At 44.5% G+C, this 20,172-nt stretch overlaps 1 protein-coding gene across 1 annotated transcript in view; it reads right to left on the bottom strand.

Moving 5' to 3' along the window:
- Window positions 1–19,797, bottom strand: part of CHRDL2 (chordin like 2) — an 83,141-nt gene extending 63,344 nt beyond the window's left edge. Inside the window, exons 1-2 of the mRNA XM_069070847.1 lie at window positions 19,353–19,797; window positions 3,387–3,499 (exon numbers count right to left, since the gene is read on the bottom strand). Coding sequence (XP_068926948.1) covers window positions 3,387–3,499; window positions 19,353–19,434 — 195 coding nt within the window. The 5' untranslated portion in view covers window positions 19,435–19,797. The remainder of the gene's footprint in view (window positions 1–3,386; window positions 3,500–19,352) is intronic.
- Between the last annotated feature and the right edge of the window lie 375 nt (window positions 19,798–20,172).

Below are 20,172 nucleotides of genomic sequence, written 5' to 3' on the forward strand. Positions count from 1 at the left end.
ACAATCCTTGTACATGATTACCAACAAAGAATATTGATTCTAGAGTCAAGGAATCTGGATTCAAATTAATCTGGCTTCTGATGCTTGTGTATGACCTTGGACAAATCTTTTAACTTCCCTGAACCTGTTTCTTCAGTTGTAAAATAAGGGAATTAGATTCAATGGCCTCTGAGATCCCTCCCAGCTCCAAAATCTATGAACTAAAGGAAGACCCCTGCTTTTTCCCCCCTCCCCACCCTCAGCATACTGGATGGATCCCCTGTGGTGGATTTGTGGTAAGATATGGACAAAAGTGGGCAGCTAGGTGCAGTGGATAGAATGCCTGGCCTGGAGTCAGAAGGATGGGAGTTCAAACGTGAACTCAGACACTTACTAGCTGTGTGACCCTGGGCAAGTCACTTAACCCTGTTTGCCTCAGTTTCCTCATGTATAAAATGATCTGGAGAAGGAAATGGCAAACCACTTCAGCATCTTTGCCAAGAAAACCCCACATGGGGTCACAAAGGGTTGGAGTTGGACATGACTGAACAAGAACAAAGGGACAAAAGTGGTGCCGGATGAGTAGGTGTAGAAGGGTTGTGATTCGTACAGTTGGAGGAGGTGTCCACATTGATGATCTTAAAAGATTCAGTGAAAGGTTAAAGGATGGTGTGATTTGATTCGATTTGACTTTCTACAAAATGCTTTAACAAGAAAACGCCTACATCTGAAGCTTGGGGCTCTGTCACTAATGAGCTGGGTGAGCTCCTGAAGGTCAGGAGCTGTGCTTGTGTCTTTCTGTGTATCCTCACTGTTTAGAGCTGGGTCTGGCACATAGCAGTCTTAATAAATGCTTATGGATTGGCCATGTGACCTCAGGCAACTCACTTAATCCCTCTGAATCTCAGTTAACTCATAGGATCCTGAAATTAGGGCTAGAAGGGACCTCAGAGCCCATCTCATTTTAGAGGAAATAAAGGACCAGGGAGATTTGTGACTTATCCAAAATTACAAAGGTACAATAGATGATCAGATCACTGATTTGCCTAAGGTGAGACATAGATCCAGTAAACAAAGGATCTGAACCCAGGTCCTCTGACTCCTGAGTCAAGGATCTTTCTACTGTACCCATGCTGCCTCTCAATACATCTAAGCTCAACAATCTCAAACTATGAGACTCATCTATAAAATGAGCTTGATAATCCCTGTCCTGCCTCCCTCACAGGGTTACTGTGGAACTCAGTGAATGAATAAATACTCTTAAAAGTGCTGAATTATTACACAAGTGAAACAGAGAATAATTGGTATTAATTATCATCACCACCATCATCATAACAGTTAGCATTTATATAATGCTTTAAAGTTTGCAAAGCACTTTACAAATGTTAGCTTATTTTATCCTTACAACAACCCTGAGAAGTAGATGTTATTATCTCTATTTTAAAAGTGGGAAAACTTAAGAGAGGGTAAGTGACTAGTCTTGGATCACTCAGCTAGTAATTTTCTGAGGCTGGATTTGAATTTAATTCCTCCTAATTCCAGGTCCGAGGCTTTCTGCACTTGTGCCACCTAGCTATCTAAACAGCATGAAGTAGGGGCTTAATAAATGCTTATTGGATTGGACTGGATTGGCTTAACCATCCACATAGGGAAAAAAAAGTGGATGAAAAGTGCAATTAGCTATCTAAACAGCATCATCACCATCAGGTGTGACATGTAGATGTTAGAGGCAGCTGATAGAATAGAAAGAATGCTGAACATGGTGGCACGAGACATGGGTCCTGTCTTAGCTTTGAGACTTGCCAGGTGAATATTTTTAACCAAGTCACTTATAGATCTCTGAGTTCTTCTCATGTACCTTGTTCCTTGCTGGCACTCCCCTTTGCACTCCTTTACTTTCAGCTTTCAATAACATTTCTTCTTTTGAAGTCCATACAACCTCTTTGTAATATGCTCTCCTCATCCTTGTTGCTGTCATACTCTGGTTTCCAGGTTATTCTCCAAAGCTCTCTCAACCTCCATACCTGGCTCATGATCATACTTTCCAATATAACTGGGAACTTCAATATTTATATCAACTGGCCTAACCATCTGATTTCATAATTCTTCAGTTCTCTCAACCTCTTTCTCCACCCCCCCTACTGTAGCCACACACCAACATTGTCACACCTGATACCTCACCACCTCTTAAAATTGCTCCCCTTGCAATGTCCACCTCCATCCATGACTTCCCACCCTTTCGCTCTCCCACTCTCTCATTCACTCACACAAAGAACTATTTGGGACTTTTATCATAGCCTTCATCCCCCTGGACCCAACATTCCTATTCTCTCAATCCATCTTCCCCACTTTGACTTCACCTGCTTCCATACACAGCCTTGATCCCCACAGTAGCTTGCTTTAGTGTTTCACTAGTTATAAGCCTCAAATTTCCTGCTCCCCTGACAGTCAGTCAATCTCCAATGGTGGGTTCTCACCCTTGGATAACTCTTGCCATCTGATTTACCTAGCTCCAGGGATCTAGGATCCTAATCTAGGCAAGTCTCTTAACTTCTCTGTGTGCTAGGTAAAACTCTTAGACTGCAAGTTTCAGAGGAGGTTCTGGTCTGCTTCCAGAGAGGAAATTTCCTTATTGGGAGTTCCCTAGACTGCTAAAGGTCTAGGTCTGGTAGCATCAACAACAATGACACCAACGACAATAAGAAACAACCATTTGTACTGATGGAGTGGAAAGAATATTTGACTTGAAATTAAAAATCCCAGATTCTAGAGCTGACTCCCAACACTTATAACTCTCTTTGTTGTTGTTCAGTCTGGCCCTCAGTGAGCCCATTTGGGGTTTTCTTCACAAAGATATTAGAGCGGTTTGCTCATTTTATAGATGAGGAAACTGAGGCAAACAGGGTTAAGTGACTTGCCCATGGTCACATAACTTGTAAGTATCTGAGGTTAGATTTGAACTCAGGTCTTCCAGACTCTAGGCTCAGCACTCTATCCTCTGTGCCATCTAGCTGTCCTGATTTAGAGCTGCAGCCCCCTTATTATCCAGTTGAGAAAACTCAGTCCCAGAATGGGGGAAGTGGCTTGCAAGGTCACCCAAATACTAATGACAGAGAAGGACAGGACTCTTTCCATAATAGTATACTGCCTATAATCAAATGAAATCATATAAATAAAGCACTTTGTCAATTATATTCATTTCAGCTAGCAATCTCCTGTTGTCCATAGGAAGAAATCACTTTGCAAACTTCCAAGGGTGAGTACAGGAGCGTCTACTGTGAGGATGGGCACAGATGGGAAACGCACAGGGTCTCAGGATCTCTAGAGTCCCCTGCTTTGTGGGGATTTTTAGGTAGGTGTCCATGGCCATGTTTCTAGGCCCAGTGGAGGAGGACAGATAGACCTACCTCAGAACAGGTGCAGCGCAGACAGTACATGAGCCCTTGAGGCTCCAAGTAGGGATGCCAGCTCTCCCCCAGGGCATATCGCTTCCCGTGGAAAAGGCAGAACATGTCAGGGCCTGGAAAGACCAACCAGCCACACATTAGTAGTCCTCTGGATGGTGTCTTCACCCTGCCTCTTGGAATTCTTCATTTCCTTCAAAACTCAGTTAAAACTTGGTCTTCTATATGAAGCCTTTCCCAATCCCTCCTCCAAAGAAAAAAAGCACTTTGCATCTATATATTATATATGTTTTGCATATATTTGTACATATGTCTCCTTAGTAGAATATAAACTGCTTGAGGGCAGGGATTGTTTGATTTTTAGCTTTGTATACCCAAAGCCTAGCATACAGTAGGCACTTAATAAATGCTTACTGATTGATCTCCCCATCCCTGAGGTCTCCAGCTTGAGACCCACCTCTTCTGGGGAGCCCTCCCTGACTGGTTCAGTCTATACTGATCTTTATCACAATACTCAGGAGCTCCTGGAAGGGCCTTTAGGGATAGGAACTAGAGACCCTTGATTTCATTGGTATAAGGAATTCCCAGATGAGGGAACACCCTTTATCAATGCAAGTAAGCACCTCTTTTGCAACCTGTAATCTTAGAGAGTTGTTTTAGAGTACTGAATGGTTAAGTGACTTGCCCAGGATCACACAGCCAATAGGCAGGACTCAAATCCAAGCCTTCCTGGCTCTAAGGTCAGCTCTTTATTCACTATGCTGCCCTGCATTTCATTGGAAGGGCCCTTAGAAAGAATAAAAGCCTAGAATCCCAGAGTTGGAAGTGACATCAGCTAATTCTGGCACTTGAATAAAAAGTCTTTCTTTAATGGCATAGAATTAATCAACCAATAAGCACTTATTAAATGCCTCAGTTTCCATAATTGTAAAATGGGGATAATTATGGTACCTACCTCATGAGGTTGTTGTGAGGATCAAATAAGATTAGATTTGTAAAGTGCTTAGTATAATGCCCGGCACATAGGAGGTCCTTAATAAATGTTTGCTTCTTTCCCCTTCCCTTCCCCTATTATGTGCTTGTCATTAAGCTGGGCGAAAGAGATAAAAATGAAACAGTATCTTCTCTCTATCAGGAGAGACAATATGTACTCATAAAAGAATATAAAAAATAAATACAAAGTAATTTCAAAGGAGAAAGAGCTCAGGATTAGAGGCAAGAGGACACGGGACATGGGCAAGTCTGTTTTGAGACTGGCTTTACTCACTGGCAGCAGAGGAGGGTTGGAATAAATCCTCTCTAAAGTCTTTTCCTGGTCTAACATTCTGTGTTCTCATGACTGTCCTCCTGGACAATGAGTCATTTGGTGTCCAACTGAAGGCCTCCCAGGGAGGGATAGGCACTTGTCTCTCTCGGGGGCAGTCTTTTCCACTGGCGGATGTCTCTGACTGCTAGGTTTTTCCTTTAAAACTTCATTAAACTAAGCCTAAAACTACCTTTCTGATAATTCTACCTTTGACTCCGAGTTCTGCTCTCTGGGACCAACCAGAAGAAAGCTGCTCCTACTTTATGTGAACTCATCTGACCCAACCTTCTCTATTACTGAGATGCATCCAGGTGAGAGGGGAAATGATTTGCCCAAATCCCACAGCTAGTCATTTGCTGAGTACTGACTCAAATCCAAGTCTCCAGGCTCCAAGTACAGGGCTTTCTCATACTTGGAACTCCCACAGCCCTTTGTGTCTGTTCCTGGTACTTGCTTGGTCCTTCAAATATTGATCATGCACCTCTGCTGCAATCATTTATCATTCCACATGTAAAGAGATGATATATCTCCTTGCTCTTATTGGGAATTCTGTCTGCTTTTAATGTAGATCAAAGGTGTTTAGGTATTTGGTGAATTTAGGGAAGTTCATGGGATCAAAAAGACAGAGCTAGAAGGCATCTTAGAGTCAACTTAGTCAAATTCCTTTATTTTACAGATAAGGAAATTGAGGCCCAGGGGGGTTAAGTGATTTTCCCAGAGCCGGGATTCAAATCCAGGTCCTCTGAATCCAAATCCATCAGTCTTTTTGTAACCATCACCACTGAGGCCTTCATATCTGCTCATATTGGATGATGACATGTAAGGCATGTCAAGGATGACATGGAATTCTCATTCAGGTTGGTAGATTCTTGATTATAACAGCCTTCTAACTTATCTCCCTGCTTCTATTAATTAAAAAAAATACACAACTCTCCATCTACATGCCAGGCACTGTGCTAGACTCTGGAAGAGGAAAAGATACTGGACCTGTCATTTCATTGGTATAGGGAACTTCAGGTAAGGAAAATGCCTCCACCAACGCAAGCTCACATGTTCTTTACAACTCAAGAATCTTAGAGAGTTGCCTAGAACACTGAGAGATTAAATAGCTTGTTCAGGGTCAGACAGTCAATCCTTACAGGGTTCTAAGGATACAAAGTCAAAACATCAAGGAGCTCATGGTCTCCTGTGGGAGGGGACATGACAATAAATGTAAACAGACAAAAATATTTAAAAATAAAAGACGTACATTTTAAAATGCTCCTTTATCAATTCTGGGTAATTTGAAGAGAGGGAGAGACAGAGACAGAAACAGAGAGAGAGAGAGAGAGAGAGAGAGAGAGAGAGAGAGAGAGAGAGAACTTACAAGTGAGAAGACAAGGAAAAGCTTCGAGAAGGAGTTGGTCCCTGAGTTGAGCCCTGATTCGATGAAGCAAAAAATGAGGAATCCTTTAGCACTCCTTTTTAAGTTCATTGTTTTCCCTTTTTTCATAGTTAATCGTATACTTGTTCTTTTAACATAAGAAAGTAAAATCCTTCAGAGCAGGGCAATGGTCACATCTTTCTATCCTCTGAGTCAAACCCGGTACCTTGCACATAGTAGGTGCCTAATAAATGTTTGCTGAATTGAATTCTAAGGTCCCTTCCAGCTCTGACATTGTGTATTCTAAGGTCAATCTATCAATCAACAAATATTTATTTAAGGATTATTATATTGAATAATATGATGTCAGCTTTGACATTCTATATTCCAGCTTGGCACAGTGTCTGGCACTTAGTAAGAGCTTTATAAATATTAGCTATTATTATTACTATTGCTGTTCACAGGAGAGAGACCAGAATGATAATGGGACTGGAGACTATACCTTAGGATGGAAGGCTCTGGGGAAGTCTGGCTTCAAGTGTCAGGCTCAGAAGGGATATGGCAGAGGCCAAGGATTCCAAGGGCTGTCTTATGGAAAAGGGATTTAACATATTCTACCTGGCCCACCTGGCAGAATGAGGAGAACTGAATGGAAAGTGCAGAGAGGCAGATTTCAGCCAGAAATAAGGAAGAAGGTCTCGACAATTAAAGTGACTACAAGGTGGGCTGAACTGCCTTGGAAGCAGGGAGCTCTGACAGCTTGTTGGGGAATTGGAGAGAAGATTACTGTTTAGATATGGATCGGAAAAGATGATCTCCCAAGGTTCCTTCAGCTTGGAGATTCTGAGTTTCTCTTGATCCTCATTTATAAAAGTCATCCTTGGGGAACCTAGATGGTACAAGTGAATAGAGCACCAGCCCTGGAGTCAGGAGTTTGACCTGAGTTCAAATCTGGCCTCAGACACTTGACACACCCTACTAGCTGTGTGACCTTGGGCAAGTCACTTAACCCCAATTGCCTTGCCTTCCCCCCTCCAAAAATTTTTTTAAAAAGGAAAAAGGAAAAGTCATCCCTCACAAAGCATGCTGGAGATGTCTCTAATAGGCTCTTGAGATCTGATTGTTAAATTTTCAGTGTATTTACACCTCACTGTGAATATGGGCTTGATTTATAGGTTTGTTAATTGTCTAGACTTAGGACAGTGATGGAGAAAATGTGAGTAATGCAGATTAAAATTAAAAGTATGTAGCATTAACTTTGGGGGGGGGGAATGTGCCAGTTGTTAAACATTTACCAGCACATGACCGAGCCCAGGTTTACTAACTCCTAATCCAATAGATTTCCCTTCACCTCCAAACTAGTTATAGACAAATACCACATGAGTAGGAGAAAAAATTCTGTTTTCCCTTCCAATATAGACATCACAACTATAGTATTCTGAGGAGAGGATGGCCTTCACTTGAACATCCCAAGTAATAGGCATTTCATTTCCTCTTTAGGCAAGCTGTTTTTCTGTGAGATAGCTCTCTCTATCTTTCTGTCTCTGTTTCTGTGTCCTAGTCTGTCTGTCTCCCTCAGAGCTAGGGAAGTCCTTTATCATATTTAGACACTTTAAGAGATCTGTGCTCCCCTTCTTTTATCAATTCCCTCAAATGATACTGATTATAGTCCATCTATGTCTCTCATCCTATCTAATCTGAATTCTCCCATAAAAACTCCAATGGCATTGGGGTGGGTGGGCATTCCTCCAGACCTCTTGACATTGCACAGATATCAGTGAAGAACTTCCTCATACTGAGCTCAAACTAGCTTCTTTTTAGCACCCCCTTTCATGGGTTCCAGTTCTACCCTGGGTTGGGGGGTTGGACACACAAACAGAATCACAGAATGTCAGTAAGGGAGATTTTAGAGGTCATCTAACCCAGCCCCCTTATTTTACAGATGGGAAAAATGAGGCCTAGAAGGAGGGAAAGGGACTTGTCCACGGTCACATAACATAGTAAATTTGTGGTAGATCCAGGTCTAGTACCCAAGTTTCCTGATTCCCAACCCTATGTTTAAACCACAGAAGACTCAAGCCATCAGGAGCTCATTTCATCTTCCCATCCTTCCTCCTAGCTGACAGACATGTTTCTACAGAAAGAATGCTGGATTTGGAGGCTTGGGTTTGCATCTCGACTTTGTCCCTTATAAACTATGCCTGTCCATTTTCTCATCTCTAAAATGAGTGGGTTAGTCTAGACAGTATGTGTGGAGCTATCCACCTCTAAATCCATGATCCCTCATTTGGGCTTGGGGTGAGGTAACAAACAAGTATTAAATACCTACTATGCGCCAAGCTAAGCACTTTACAAATATTATCTATAAACTAGGGAAGTGATCTTTCCTTTCTTCCTTAAATTTTTCTAAATAATTTTTTCTGAGTTTCTCCTTTGCCTACAATATTCCTTACCTTGCATTATACTTATCTCTGTAAATATCATCTGTCCCCTCTTAGTAGAGTATAAAGCCTTGAGGGCAGGAACTGAGTCATTTTTTATCTTTATATTCCTAGCACCTTGTACTTAGTGGGCCCTTAATAAATGGTTGTTGAATTGGTGAATGATGTGACTTACCCAAGGCCACACACTTGGAAACTGAGGAGCCAGGACTCGAACTCCTACTAATTCTAAGTCCAGTGTTCTTTCTACTAACCAGCCCATGTTTGCCCCAGGAAGACCATTTGGAGATGAAGAGACAGTGTAATTTGCCCACCCTTGAGTCGGTTTTCTTCTGGGCAACTGAGGGGACTTGCAGGTTCACTCCTTTGCCCACGGGAGGAGGCCCAGGCAGAGGCAGTGGATCCTGTTTCCAGTGAGGCTGTATCAAATTTGCTGTGTTTATCTCTGCCCGGCTGCTGGCAGGGAAAGGGCCGCCTGCTGGGCCTGAGGTTCACATGTTTAAAGCCAGACTAACTCTCTAAGGAGTGAATAATGTCTTTATTTCTTGTGCCTTCCCCTATTTGGGCGGGGGGTGGGGGGTGGAGAAGGGAGCTGTTGCAACACAGTGGAGGACTCAGCCTGGGCCTGAAAGAACACAGTCCCACCTTCGTCTGGGACAGCCCCTATTCAGCCCAAGGCTTCTGCCCCTGGTGCCAACTGGCATGGCCCTCTTGACCGGACCCCCCTCCCCCAACTCCTCCTTCATAAAAGTGAAGACAGAGGGAGTGCCTCAGTCAATGCCCAAGTCAGTCCACCCCCACCCTCCCCCACCCTCAGGGTGGGAAGAAGGGAAGGAACTGGTAGAAACAGAGGAAGGGGGTGGGGGGACTAACCCCACTCCTGGGATGCCTCTTCACTGGCACAATCTTTGTTTCCTCCTCTTCCCAAGCTATCTAAGCAGGAAAGCATTGGGATGGGGGTGGGATTTACCCAGGGCTACCTTTCTTTCCAAAGAGGTCAGTAACCCAAGCTGGTGCCAAGGCTGGGGGGGAAGAGGAAAATTAACTGAGTGGGCATGATGTCTTCAAAGTTCCACTGGCATTGGGATTAACACACGGTAATTCTCTTCTGGGTTTATCACAGAACACATATGTATAAAACACAATAATAACATGATTAGAAGTACATTATAGAAGTATGAAGGAAGTGAGTTCCTGGGGTGGGGGTGGGGGTGGGGAGATTGCAATCACCATTAGAGGATCAGGAAAAGTTTTCTGGAAGAGACAGCATTTGAATAAGACTTTAAAGGCAGAATAATAATTAAACAGTCAAAGGATGAGAATGAGGCAGGTTCAGGTATAGGGAACAGAACCAGCCAAGAAATGGAAATAGGAACTCACAGAACTGAGAACAGTCCAGTTTACTTAGAACTTACAGAACGGATTATAGGGAGGGGCTCATTTATAAGTGTGTCCCTATTAGATGGGTGCTTTATCTTGAGGACAAGGATTGGGTCACATTCATCTATAAAAGACACTATGGTCAAGTGAGAAAAGCTGGTGCAGGGGATAGAGTGCCAGGCCTGAAGTCAGAGAGATTCATCTTCCTGAATTCAAATCTGGCTTCAGACACTTACTAGCTGTGTGACCCTGGGCAAGTCACTTAACCCTGTTTGCCTCAGTTTTTTCATCTGTAAAATGAGTTGCAGAAGGAAATAGCAAACACTCCAGTGTCTTTGCCAGGAAAACCCCCAAATGGGGTCACAAAGAGTTGTACACAATTGAAACAACAGAACGACAAAACATTACAAGATACTCAAAATCTCTCCTCTATCCCCAAACCTAACCTGGAAACTACATCCCTCCTCTTTCCAGAGCACACAAGACTCATTCTTCTCTATTCCCTCCTCTTTCTTTTCTGCCCCTCTACTTCTCTTCCTTCTTTTTGTTCCTCCATCTCCCCTTCTCATTCTTTTCCTCCTTCATCTCATTTTCCTCCTCCATCTTTTCTTCCTCTGTCTTCTCCATTTTCTCCTCTTCCTTCTCTAGCTCCCTCTCCTCTTTATCCACTTCCTTCCACTTCCTTTGTCCCCACCTTATCTCCCTCCCCTTCTTCCTCTCTTAAGCCATGGAGGATTTGGGGTGAATTAATTTAATAATGATAACATCTCCCATTTCTATAGCACTTAGATATGTATGAAATACTTTTCTTAAAAAAGCCCTGTAAGGTAGGTGGTGAAAATAGCACCTGAATTTTACATCCAACAAGCTACTAATTTATCATGACCCCACCCGAAAGTTTCACTCCATCCCCCTCCCCCCCAAAGCTGTAGCCTTCCACATAGTCCTATTGTCTCCACTGAGAACCCAACCAGTATGTTTTGGTGACTGTCCCCCAAGTCCTTCACAACTGGATCAAAGGATTTAAAGTTGAAAGGGGCCTTAAAGGCCATCTACAGTGATGAATCACATTCATTTTACAGGTGAGAACATAGAATCCTAGAAAGGTGAAATGACTTCCCTTCAAACAGGGTTAAATAACCTGCTCTTCTGGCTCAAAAACTAGCACTCTTCACAACATGCCCATGTCCTCATATCCATTCCTTCAAGTTTCAGCCTTAGCTCATTTACCCTGGGATCTCACCCTGAAAACCCAGCCACCAGGCTTTTCCTTCTCTGATGCTCTTGCATTTTTACTGTGTAATTAGCACTGTCTCATGCATTGTACTCTCCTGCCTCCCCAGCCAGACTGGGAGGAAGCTCCCTGAAGGCAAAGGCAACACTCTCTTCCTTTTCCTGGCTGCCCCATAGCCTATAGTCAGCATGGGAAACTGGTTCCACTGAAAGAAGCCCAGCCTAAGGACAAAAACAGGGGTAAAAAGATTCAGTTTATGAAGGAAACTCATTCCTACTCATACAGGGTCCTAAACAGAACCAGATTACATTGGAAATACTGTGTACCTCTTATCTTCTGGGGTCCTTCTAAATTCCCATAATCCTGTTTGTCTTTCCCTGTTATTTCCCTCTATGCCACTTCTTCCATTTGTCTTCCATTGTCACCCAGTATCCTCTCTTGTCCTCCCCTTTTCTTCCCATCTCCTTCTTCATCTCCTCCTTCCCTTTTCCTGTATCTGCTCACTTTCTGTTCCTCCTTCCTCATCTTTTCTCCCTTTTCCTGCTCCTCCTTCTCACTCTTCCTCTCCCCAGTGCTCTCCCCCTCTTTACCCATCTCCCTCTCCTATTCTCCTCTCCCCATTCTCTCCCTACTCTTTATTTCTTCCATCTTCTCTTCTTCCTCTTCTGCTCTCTATTTCTCTCCTTTGTCCCCCTTCTCTCTCCTTTGTCTTCACTTCTTTCTCCTTTTCTATCTTCATTCCTTCTCTTCCTCTCATCTTTACTCTTCCGTTCCTCTCTCCCCTTCCCAACCCTCATTCCAACCCCCTCTCCTATTCCTTTCTCTTCTTTCCTTATTTCTCTCCCCATTTCACTCTCCTCTTTTCCTTTTCCCCTCTCCTCATTCCTTTTCTCCCTCCCCCCACCCCACGTCATAGAACCTTATAGCTAGAAATCATCTATTTCCACTTACACCTGAGCAAGAGTTCCCCTGGTAGTAGTCTAGCCCCGCTGGAGGATGACCTCCCTTCTCCTCATTGCTCTTCCTTCTCTCTTTCCTTTTTTCCACCTTTCCCTAACAAAGTTGCAAAAGCAGCCAGACACAAATGTCTTCCAGGTACTCACAGTAGAGTTCCACTCAGGGATCTGAGAACATCAAATGTCAGGGCTGGAAAGAGGATTTTAGTAGAAAGAACACAATTTCAGAACTAAATAGGAACCTCAGAGACCATTTGGCCAACTCACTTATTTTATTAGGTAAACTGAGACCCAAAGATAGAAAGAAATTTGCTCTAGGTCTTAGACCCATCCAAATGCATAAGTTCCCACAAAAACAGTGCTAAACCCTAATGCTAGTCTTTAGATCTATGGGGGCCTCTTAGCTGGAAGCCTCTCCTCATTCTCCTTTAAAGATTCAGGTAAATCTGAAGGGAACATTCCATTACTAGCACATAGAAAAGAAGAAAAGATCATAGAAGTACCTTTTTGTGAGAAGTTTTGGATGGGGGCAGTTTTTCAGCTGTGGCAATTGATTTGGGTGGGGTCTTCCCTGCTGAGGAAGGGATGGCTGAGATGATTTCTGGTCTCATGTCCCCTGCCCTCTGGGTGGCAGCCCCCTCCCCCCTGCCTTTTCTCGGCCTGCTTCCCCCCCCCCCCCAAAAGCGGCAGTCCTTCTCCAGCTAGCCCAGGCGGGCGCCAGTGCGGCTGACTGGGGGAACTTGAGAGCCCAGGCAGCTGGGAACAGGTGCAACAGCTGGAACAGCTGGCGCCTGCTCCGAACATTTTGGAGAGTGTGTAATGGAGACCTCTACCGGCCAGAGAAAAAAGAGGCTGATTCTGGGCCTGGGAAGGACATCAGGCTTAGAGCAGAAAGATTTCTAAGGTCCAGTCAGCACTACACCCACCAATGGCTTCTCGAATACATCTGGGGACTGAGGTGGGTCAGCCAGTAGAGTTAGCCCCAGGAAGCCTAGGGGAGAGGGCCAACAGGGCAGGAATTGGCTTCCCTGCCTCCTCCGCTCCACTGAGGCTTTCCCTGCTCTCTTGGTTCCCATCCTCAGGTTCAGGCCACTCAGTTTGTACTGTAACCTCTGTCTGTTCTATCCCTCTATGAGATTCAGCCCACTAGTTGGCAGTCTGGTCTCCCTGCATCCCGCCCCCCTCACCCCCAATCCAATCCAATATTCTGATGGATCTGTGATCTCATCAATTCGAGAACTCCCTCTAACAGTACAAATCACAACCATCCCTCCTGTGACACTCTTGACTTTTGCCTCCTGTAAGTTTACTACACGGTACACTCAAAATGCTGGGGTCTTCCATTGTCTTTCACTATTTACCCATCTTTTTTTCCAGTCATATTTTCCTTTGATGTTCTTTGTTCAATTTCTTCTTAATTCCCTGCTCACCCATCTTGGGTATCTCCACTACCCTTTGGGGATCCCCTTGGTTATAATCTGTGACTCAAAGCCTAATAACATCACAAGAAAAATGCTGATGTTTAAAAAATGGGATCACTTGATTTACAAAAAGAGGAAACTGAGACCCAGAGAAGGGAAGTGGCATCTCAGGTCTCATATCTGGTTAGTGGCAGAGTTACAGCTGGAATTTAGGTCTCTAGATTCTGAAATTTGGGTCTTGTAGCTGCCTATCCTGTGACTTGGTGCCCCACTCCAATCCATTCCCCAAATACATTTCCCCAAGTACCTCACTATTGGTTAAAAATACAAAAGCTTTTATTTCACAGTGAGAACTAGGATTTAAATATCTGAGCTCCCTGGAGAGGGAAACCAGTGAATGATATTCATACCACAGTGTCCAGAAGGGACATGGGATCTCTGGGCAAGAAACACTGAGTTCCTTGTGGAGGTGGGGGTGGGGAGAAAAGACACCAGTGAAGAGAGCAAAGGCACAATGTCCTTGCTAAGGTGGGGAAATGAATGGAAGATACATAATTGGGGGTGGGGGGTGGGGGCTTTAGGCTAGATTCTAGGAAAGCTTACTATCACTTGAGATTGCCCTCCTCTCACAGAGCCTTTGAGAGGTCATAAGGTTCACCCTCTGCCTAATAATCATAGGTAAAACCTCAGAGTTGGAAGAGGTCTCAGCAATCATCTGGTCCAATCCATACTTCAATGGGAAGTCATCTACAACATGTCTGACAAGAAGTTTCCCAGTGACCAGTTAAAGCCCTCCTGAGGCAGTCTCCTAAATGTTTCATTCTCTAGGCTAGACAGCCCCTCTTCCTTCAAGGAACAGCCACCAAGGTAGCCACCCAAGAACCAGTGAATCCTTTACACATTTTGAAAGGAGGGACCCATTCCTAAATGGGGCAACTGAGGTGTCCTCTCCAGTCATGTCTCCTTCCACAGGATAGAGCTTTCCTTCCCCACACTCAAGGGAAAGAGAATTCTCATAAAAAATGATATGGAAACATGACTCCCAACTCCCTCCTCAGTGTTACTCATCCTCCAAACTGTCTCTCCAGCAGCATGGAGGGGCTGCATCAACCTATTCAGTCAATCAACAATCATTAAGTACTTACCATATACCAACCACTATGTCCAGTGCTGGAGATACAAAGAAAGGTAAAGGGAAGAAGGTCCCTGACCTCAAGGAGCTCATATTCAAATGAGAGAGACAATATTCCCAGTTTCCTTCTGCCTGGTTCCCTAATGTGATCCAGTGTACAAGCTGGTAGGACCCCTGGTGTGATTAGGGGATTTACCTCAGCCTTGGAGGGAAGGGGATGCTGGGGTAGAGTATAGGGAGGGGAAGGAAGCAGGGAGTCACTGTTCCATGTAGGTCCAGAATCAATGCTTGAGCTGGGACTGGGGTAAGGGTTTGTCTGTGAAATGACAGAGACAGGTGGTGCACTCATTACCATCCTAACCAAGAGAACTCAATAAAAACCTAACCTACAGCCTACCTACTGGAAGTATCAAACCCCCCCATAGCACAACATTCTTGGCCATATATTGCTTTAACATTTGAAGGTTACAGCGGACCTATACCTGAAGTGTTAGTAAGTGGTTTTCTGTGAGAGCTAGAAGGGCCCTTGGAGAACATCATGGTCACAACCCTCACTTTACAGATAAGGAAACTGAGGGAAAGGACTAACCCATGAACACTTGCAAGTTGGTTTCAGAGCCTGGATTGATCCAAGTCAAAGATTCTTCCCACTGCCATTTGGTAAGAACCATATATTAAGGGTGCTGAGGGTTTTTAATCAAGACCCGTGAATAAAAATAATTCCTTGACTTCTAAAGAGGTTCTCCCCTCTACCACCAGAATGTCTTTCCCTCCATGAGAACAGAGACCTTATCTTACCTATACTTCATGCCTCCTCTGGAATCTGAACACAATGGGCACTTCATAGATTTATGTGGAATCGAATTGAACTGGAGTTGAATTCAATATGTGATCTATCTTGCAATCTCCATTCCTTGTACCCATGTCACAAATGTAAAAACCAATTCACTCATGGTGATTCGATCCTCCTCACTAAAGGGAAACTAAGACTATGAAGCAAAGTTTAGTCCCCGTGCTCTGCTCTGTGACTCAGAGGCCAAAGCCTCTCTGAGCCTCAGTTTCTCCCTGAAAGGAGATAGATGTTGTTGGCATCTTGTACCTTTGGCATCCTGGGACAACATACTTTCTACAATCAGACAAAGACCAATATGCTAAGTAGTTGACAGCTTAAATCATGGGATCTTAAAGGGAAAATGAAAGGCCTTCCTGCCTAAAATTATTTCCACAATCACCTATCAAATAATGTCTGAAATTTCACCATTAAGGTTTCAGTTATTTGAATTTTATTAGACTTACAAGTCTTGGAGAACCTTATCAGATAGAATGAATGTCAGCGCTAGAAGGAATTTTAAAACATAGAATGTTAGAACTGGGAGGAATCTTAGAGTACAGTTTTAAAGTAATGAGACCTTAGAATATGGAATGTTAGAATAGTTAATGTAAGAGTTAGACAGGACCTCTCATTAAACAGTTGAGGGATCTAAAGTAGAGGAAGGGAGGTGACTTGCCCAAGGTCACACAGGAAATCTGTAGAAGAGCCAGGTTTAAAACTCAGGTCTGCTTTCTCCACTATATCCCATCGCCAGATAGAGATAATGAAATTATAACAAATGCTACAGTTCTCTGTATTGAGGTGACAAGAAAGAGGAGGTGGCCCTAAATTACAGTATAGGAAGGCAGTCAGTCAAGGCTTCATAGAAGAAGTAAGACTTGAGCTGTGAAGGGAGGGAAGCCTAGTGCAGCATGACTCAAGAAATCTTTTTTCTGGTTCAGATCCTGCCACTAACCTGACTAATCAGTTTAGGCAAGCCACTCTCCCAATCTCCATATGCAAAATTAGGGGATTGATCCCAAAGGTTATTTTCAGTTCTGACATTTTAAGCACCAGTCCTGTCACTTTTGGGAAGGCCAAAAGGAGGAGGGTATCTCATGATGTCCTGAGGGATGTATATACACCCTGTAAGGCCAAGCCAGGGCACATCTCAGTGCTAGTATTCAGGTTGCCACAAGGCTTCTGCCAAAACTGCTTCAAAAATGCCTTTGTAAAAGAAAGATGGGCTACTGTGACTAGTCCACAACAAATTTCTCTGTCTGTCTGTCTGTCTGTCTCTGTGTCTCTCAGTCTGTCTATGTCTGTCTCTCTGTGTCTCTCAGTCTGTCTATGTCTGTCTCTGTCTTTCTGTCTTTGTGTCTCTCTGTCTCTGTGTGTCTCTCTGTCTCTTTGTGTGTCTCTGTGTCTTTGTGTCTGTCTCTGTCTATCTCTCTGTCTCTCTGTCTCTGTCTCTCTCTCTCTGTGTCTTTCTGTCTCTGTCTCTCTCTTTTAAGGAACAAAAAACATATGCCAAGAGGAAGCCCAGAGGGTTTGGAGAAGTTACCTAGACCAGTCCCCTGCCTCTAGGCCAATCACCATAGAAGTCATAGAATCATAGATTTAGATCTGAAAGAGACCTCCAAGGTCCAACCCCACATTTTAAAGATAAGGAAACTGAGCCCTTTGGAGATTAACTGACTTGCCCAAAGTCATAGAGACATGCAAGTATTAGATGATGGATTTGAACCCAAGTCCTCTGCAACTCCTCTTTACCATTGTATAGTTCCTTCACTTTTCAATGAAAGTATCTCCAATTCCTTCATTTTTTTCAGGCAAGAGGCCTAGAGAGGTGATATGACTCAATAACTGCCAATTATGTAGCTAAAAAGCTTTATATTTTAATCTCTCTCATTGAGCTTTTACAACTCCATCAAGTAAAAGTTATAGATGTTATCCCAGGCTCAGAGATGTCAAATGACTTGCCCAAAGTCATAGTGCTAAGTAAGTATCCTAGGCAGGAGCGCTAACCCAATCCCTCCTGACTTCCAATCTAAAGCAACACTCACAAAGCCACACTGCCTCTCTGGCATATCTGAGGTCACATGGGTAGTGTTACCCAGGTGAGCACTGGTAGGGTCCTTAGATAATAATAAAATTCTGGAAGCTTAAGGTGGGAAGGCACCTAGGGGGGAGACTCTCCTTTTACAGATTGAGGTCCAGAGAAATTACCCAAGTGAATCAGTTACAGAGCTAACCTGAAGTGCTATCTGGAGTGGAAGTACAAAGATAACAAGTTCTGTCCCCTGTCCTCAGGGAACTGACAATCTACTGGGGAGGCTAGACTTTGTTTCTGGGGTTGGGGGTGCTGTTAAAGACTTTCATATTTGTCTTTGCATCTCCAGCGGCTAGCACTATTCCTGGTGCGTTATAGGAGCTTACTAAATGCTGGTTGACTGATAAATGCTAAGCACTGTCTGAGTCTTATTGACTAGAAGGGCTAAAAAGTTTAGAAAAGGGAGAGCGCCTATCTAAGACAGGTGGTTTGGGGTTTCTGAAATCCCAACCAATAAGTCTCCAGCATTCTTCCTCAGCTTCTCCAGGACTGACCTCTTTGCCCTGCCTCAGAAAGCCAGGAAGTCCTTCTTTAGGTCTAGTCTAGAACCTTTCATCTCATACTCACATCTCATTGAGTTATGGACCTTTTTCCCCCCTTTTTGACCCAGGGGGTTAATAATCTGCCTTGGATGGATTTGGGGAAACTGAGATCCAGGGTAAGCAGCACCCCTGCTTGGTCCAGTTTAATTTCCCTAGGATCCTAAGATTTAGAGCATTAGAAAGGACCTTAGAGATCATGTTATCTAAGCCTACCTCACTTTAGAGATGTGGAAACTGAGGCATAGGAAGGCAAATGGCTTGCCCACGATCACAGAAATGGTAAGTAGCAGAGCCAATCCTCGAACACAGATCCTTTGACTCAACATTCCATGTCCTTTCTATTACTAGAGACAGCAGTCTCTTTTTCTCTTCTCCAACATAAACTCTCCTCTCCACTGATGTTCCCAGTACCTCCAAACTCATTTCTCAGTCTTACTTCTATATGTGCAGAATTCCCCTCTTTTGTGCTCTCTGTACTAGGCATGGTTCCTGCCCTCAAGGAAGGGGCTAGGGCTGTGGAGAGGAAAGAAGTCTGTATCTGCAGAGAGAGGACTTGAGTCAAGTGTTAGCTCTGCTACTACCTACCTGTGTGATATTGGGCAAGTCACTGAGCCTTATTTTCCTCATCTATAAAATGGGGCTAATAATGGCTATTATTATCTGTCTCACATGTTGTTTTCAGAAAAGTGTTTTGGAAACATTAACATGCTAAATAAATGGGAACTATTACTATTACTATATCTAACTTGTTTCTGTCTATCAAAGCTCAGGGTCCTGTCCCATTTCTTCCAGGAAGCCTTCCTTGATCAACTAAGTCTATAGTGGGCTTTCCTTTTGCAAAATTCCTAGAGTACTTCCTTTATTCCTGTCTAGGACTTTCAGGCCATCCCCCTGCCTGTGAGCCTTGGAGTGGTCCTCCCAGTGAATGGTCTCTCATCCACCCCATATTCTCTCTCTTTCATATCTCTCTCTCTCTCTCCTCTACACACACACACACACACACACACACACACTCCTGTCCACAATTAGATCCCCCTTGTTCCCCCAACCCCAGATGACAGAACAGAGAGGTCAGAGACTAAGTACTGGTGACTTTCCATCCCTTGTCCTTGAAAGTGTCTGGGGCTGATGGGGTTGCCTCCCCCCCCCCCCCCCCCCCGTTACCCCCCCCCCCCCCCCCCCCCCTCCCTCCCCTCCCGCCCCCTTTCCCCCCCCCCCCCCCCCACCCCCTTCTCTCTTTGTCCCGCCCCCCCCCCCCCCCCTTACTCACGGGTCCGGGGATGAGTGTCCGAGGGAAACCAGAGAAGGACAAATCCCAGCAAGGAAGAGAGGACTCTCACTTCAGGAACCATTCTTCCACCTCCAGACCCTAGACAGAGCTGAAAAAGGAGGAAAGAGCAAGAGCTGGCCAGGAACACGAGGAGGTGAGGAGAGGGGGAGAGGGAGAGAGGGAGAGAGAGAGGGAGAGAGAGAGAGAGAGAGAGAGAGAGAGAGAGAGAGAGAGAGAGAGGCAGACTAGAGTATCTCGGAGGACCCTTCTAGTTCTCAAGTTCTGTGATACAGAAAGGAGGGAGACGGGAGAACAAGACGTGGGAGATTTAAGAAGCGTGGGAGAGGAGTAAAGGGGGACAGATAAAAGAAAAAGCAAGAGATATGCAGGGAAAGAGAGACGGTGAAAAGAGGAGAGAGAGAAAAAGGGACACGACAGAGACTGAGAAAGAAAGGAGAGAGCCTTTAAATCGATCTCTCAAGTCCGTTCTAGCTCTCAAGAATGAGACTTGGATGGTCTCTGAGGTCTCTTTTAGCTTAGAGCCAGGGGGAGAGAGTGACAGGGGAGACGGGGGGAGGGGGCACTGGAGAGCTCTCGGGGGAAGAGATGGAAGGATAAGGGGAGAGAAGGAGGGAAGGAGAGATGGGGAGAGGAGGGAAGAGAGAAGAAGGCTGAGGAGAGAGGGAGCAAAAGAAAAGGAGAGAGGGCACAAGAGAGAGAGAGGAGAGAGAGAGAAGGAGGAGACTGTCCTAGGCAGGGGAGCTCTTCGTGAACTCGGCGGAGCTGCGGCGGCGGCGGTGGCGGCGGCGGCTGCAGCGGG

This window comes from Petaurus breviceps, unplaced genomic scaffold, assembly GCF_028583685.1.
Source record: "Petaurus breviceps papuanus isolate PSGF00001 unplaced genomic scaffold, PetGlider_PUasm1.0 90823, whole genome shotgun sequence".
NCBI lineage: Eukaryota > Metazoa > Chordata > Mammalia > Diprotodontia > Petauridae > Petaurus > Petaurus breviceps.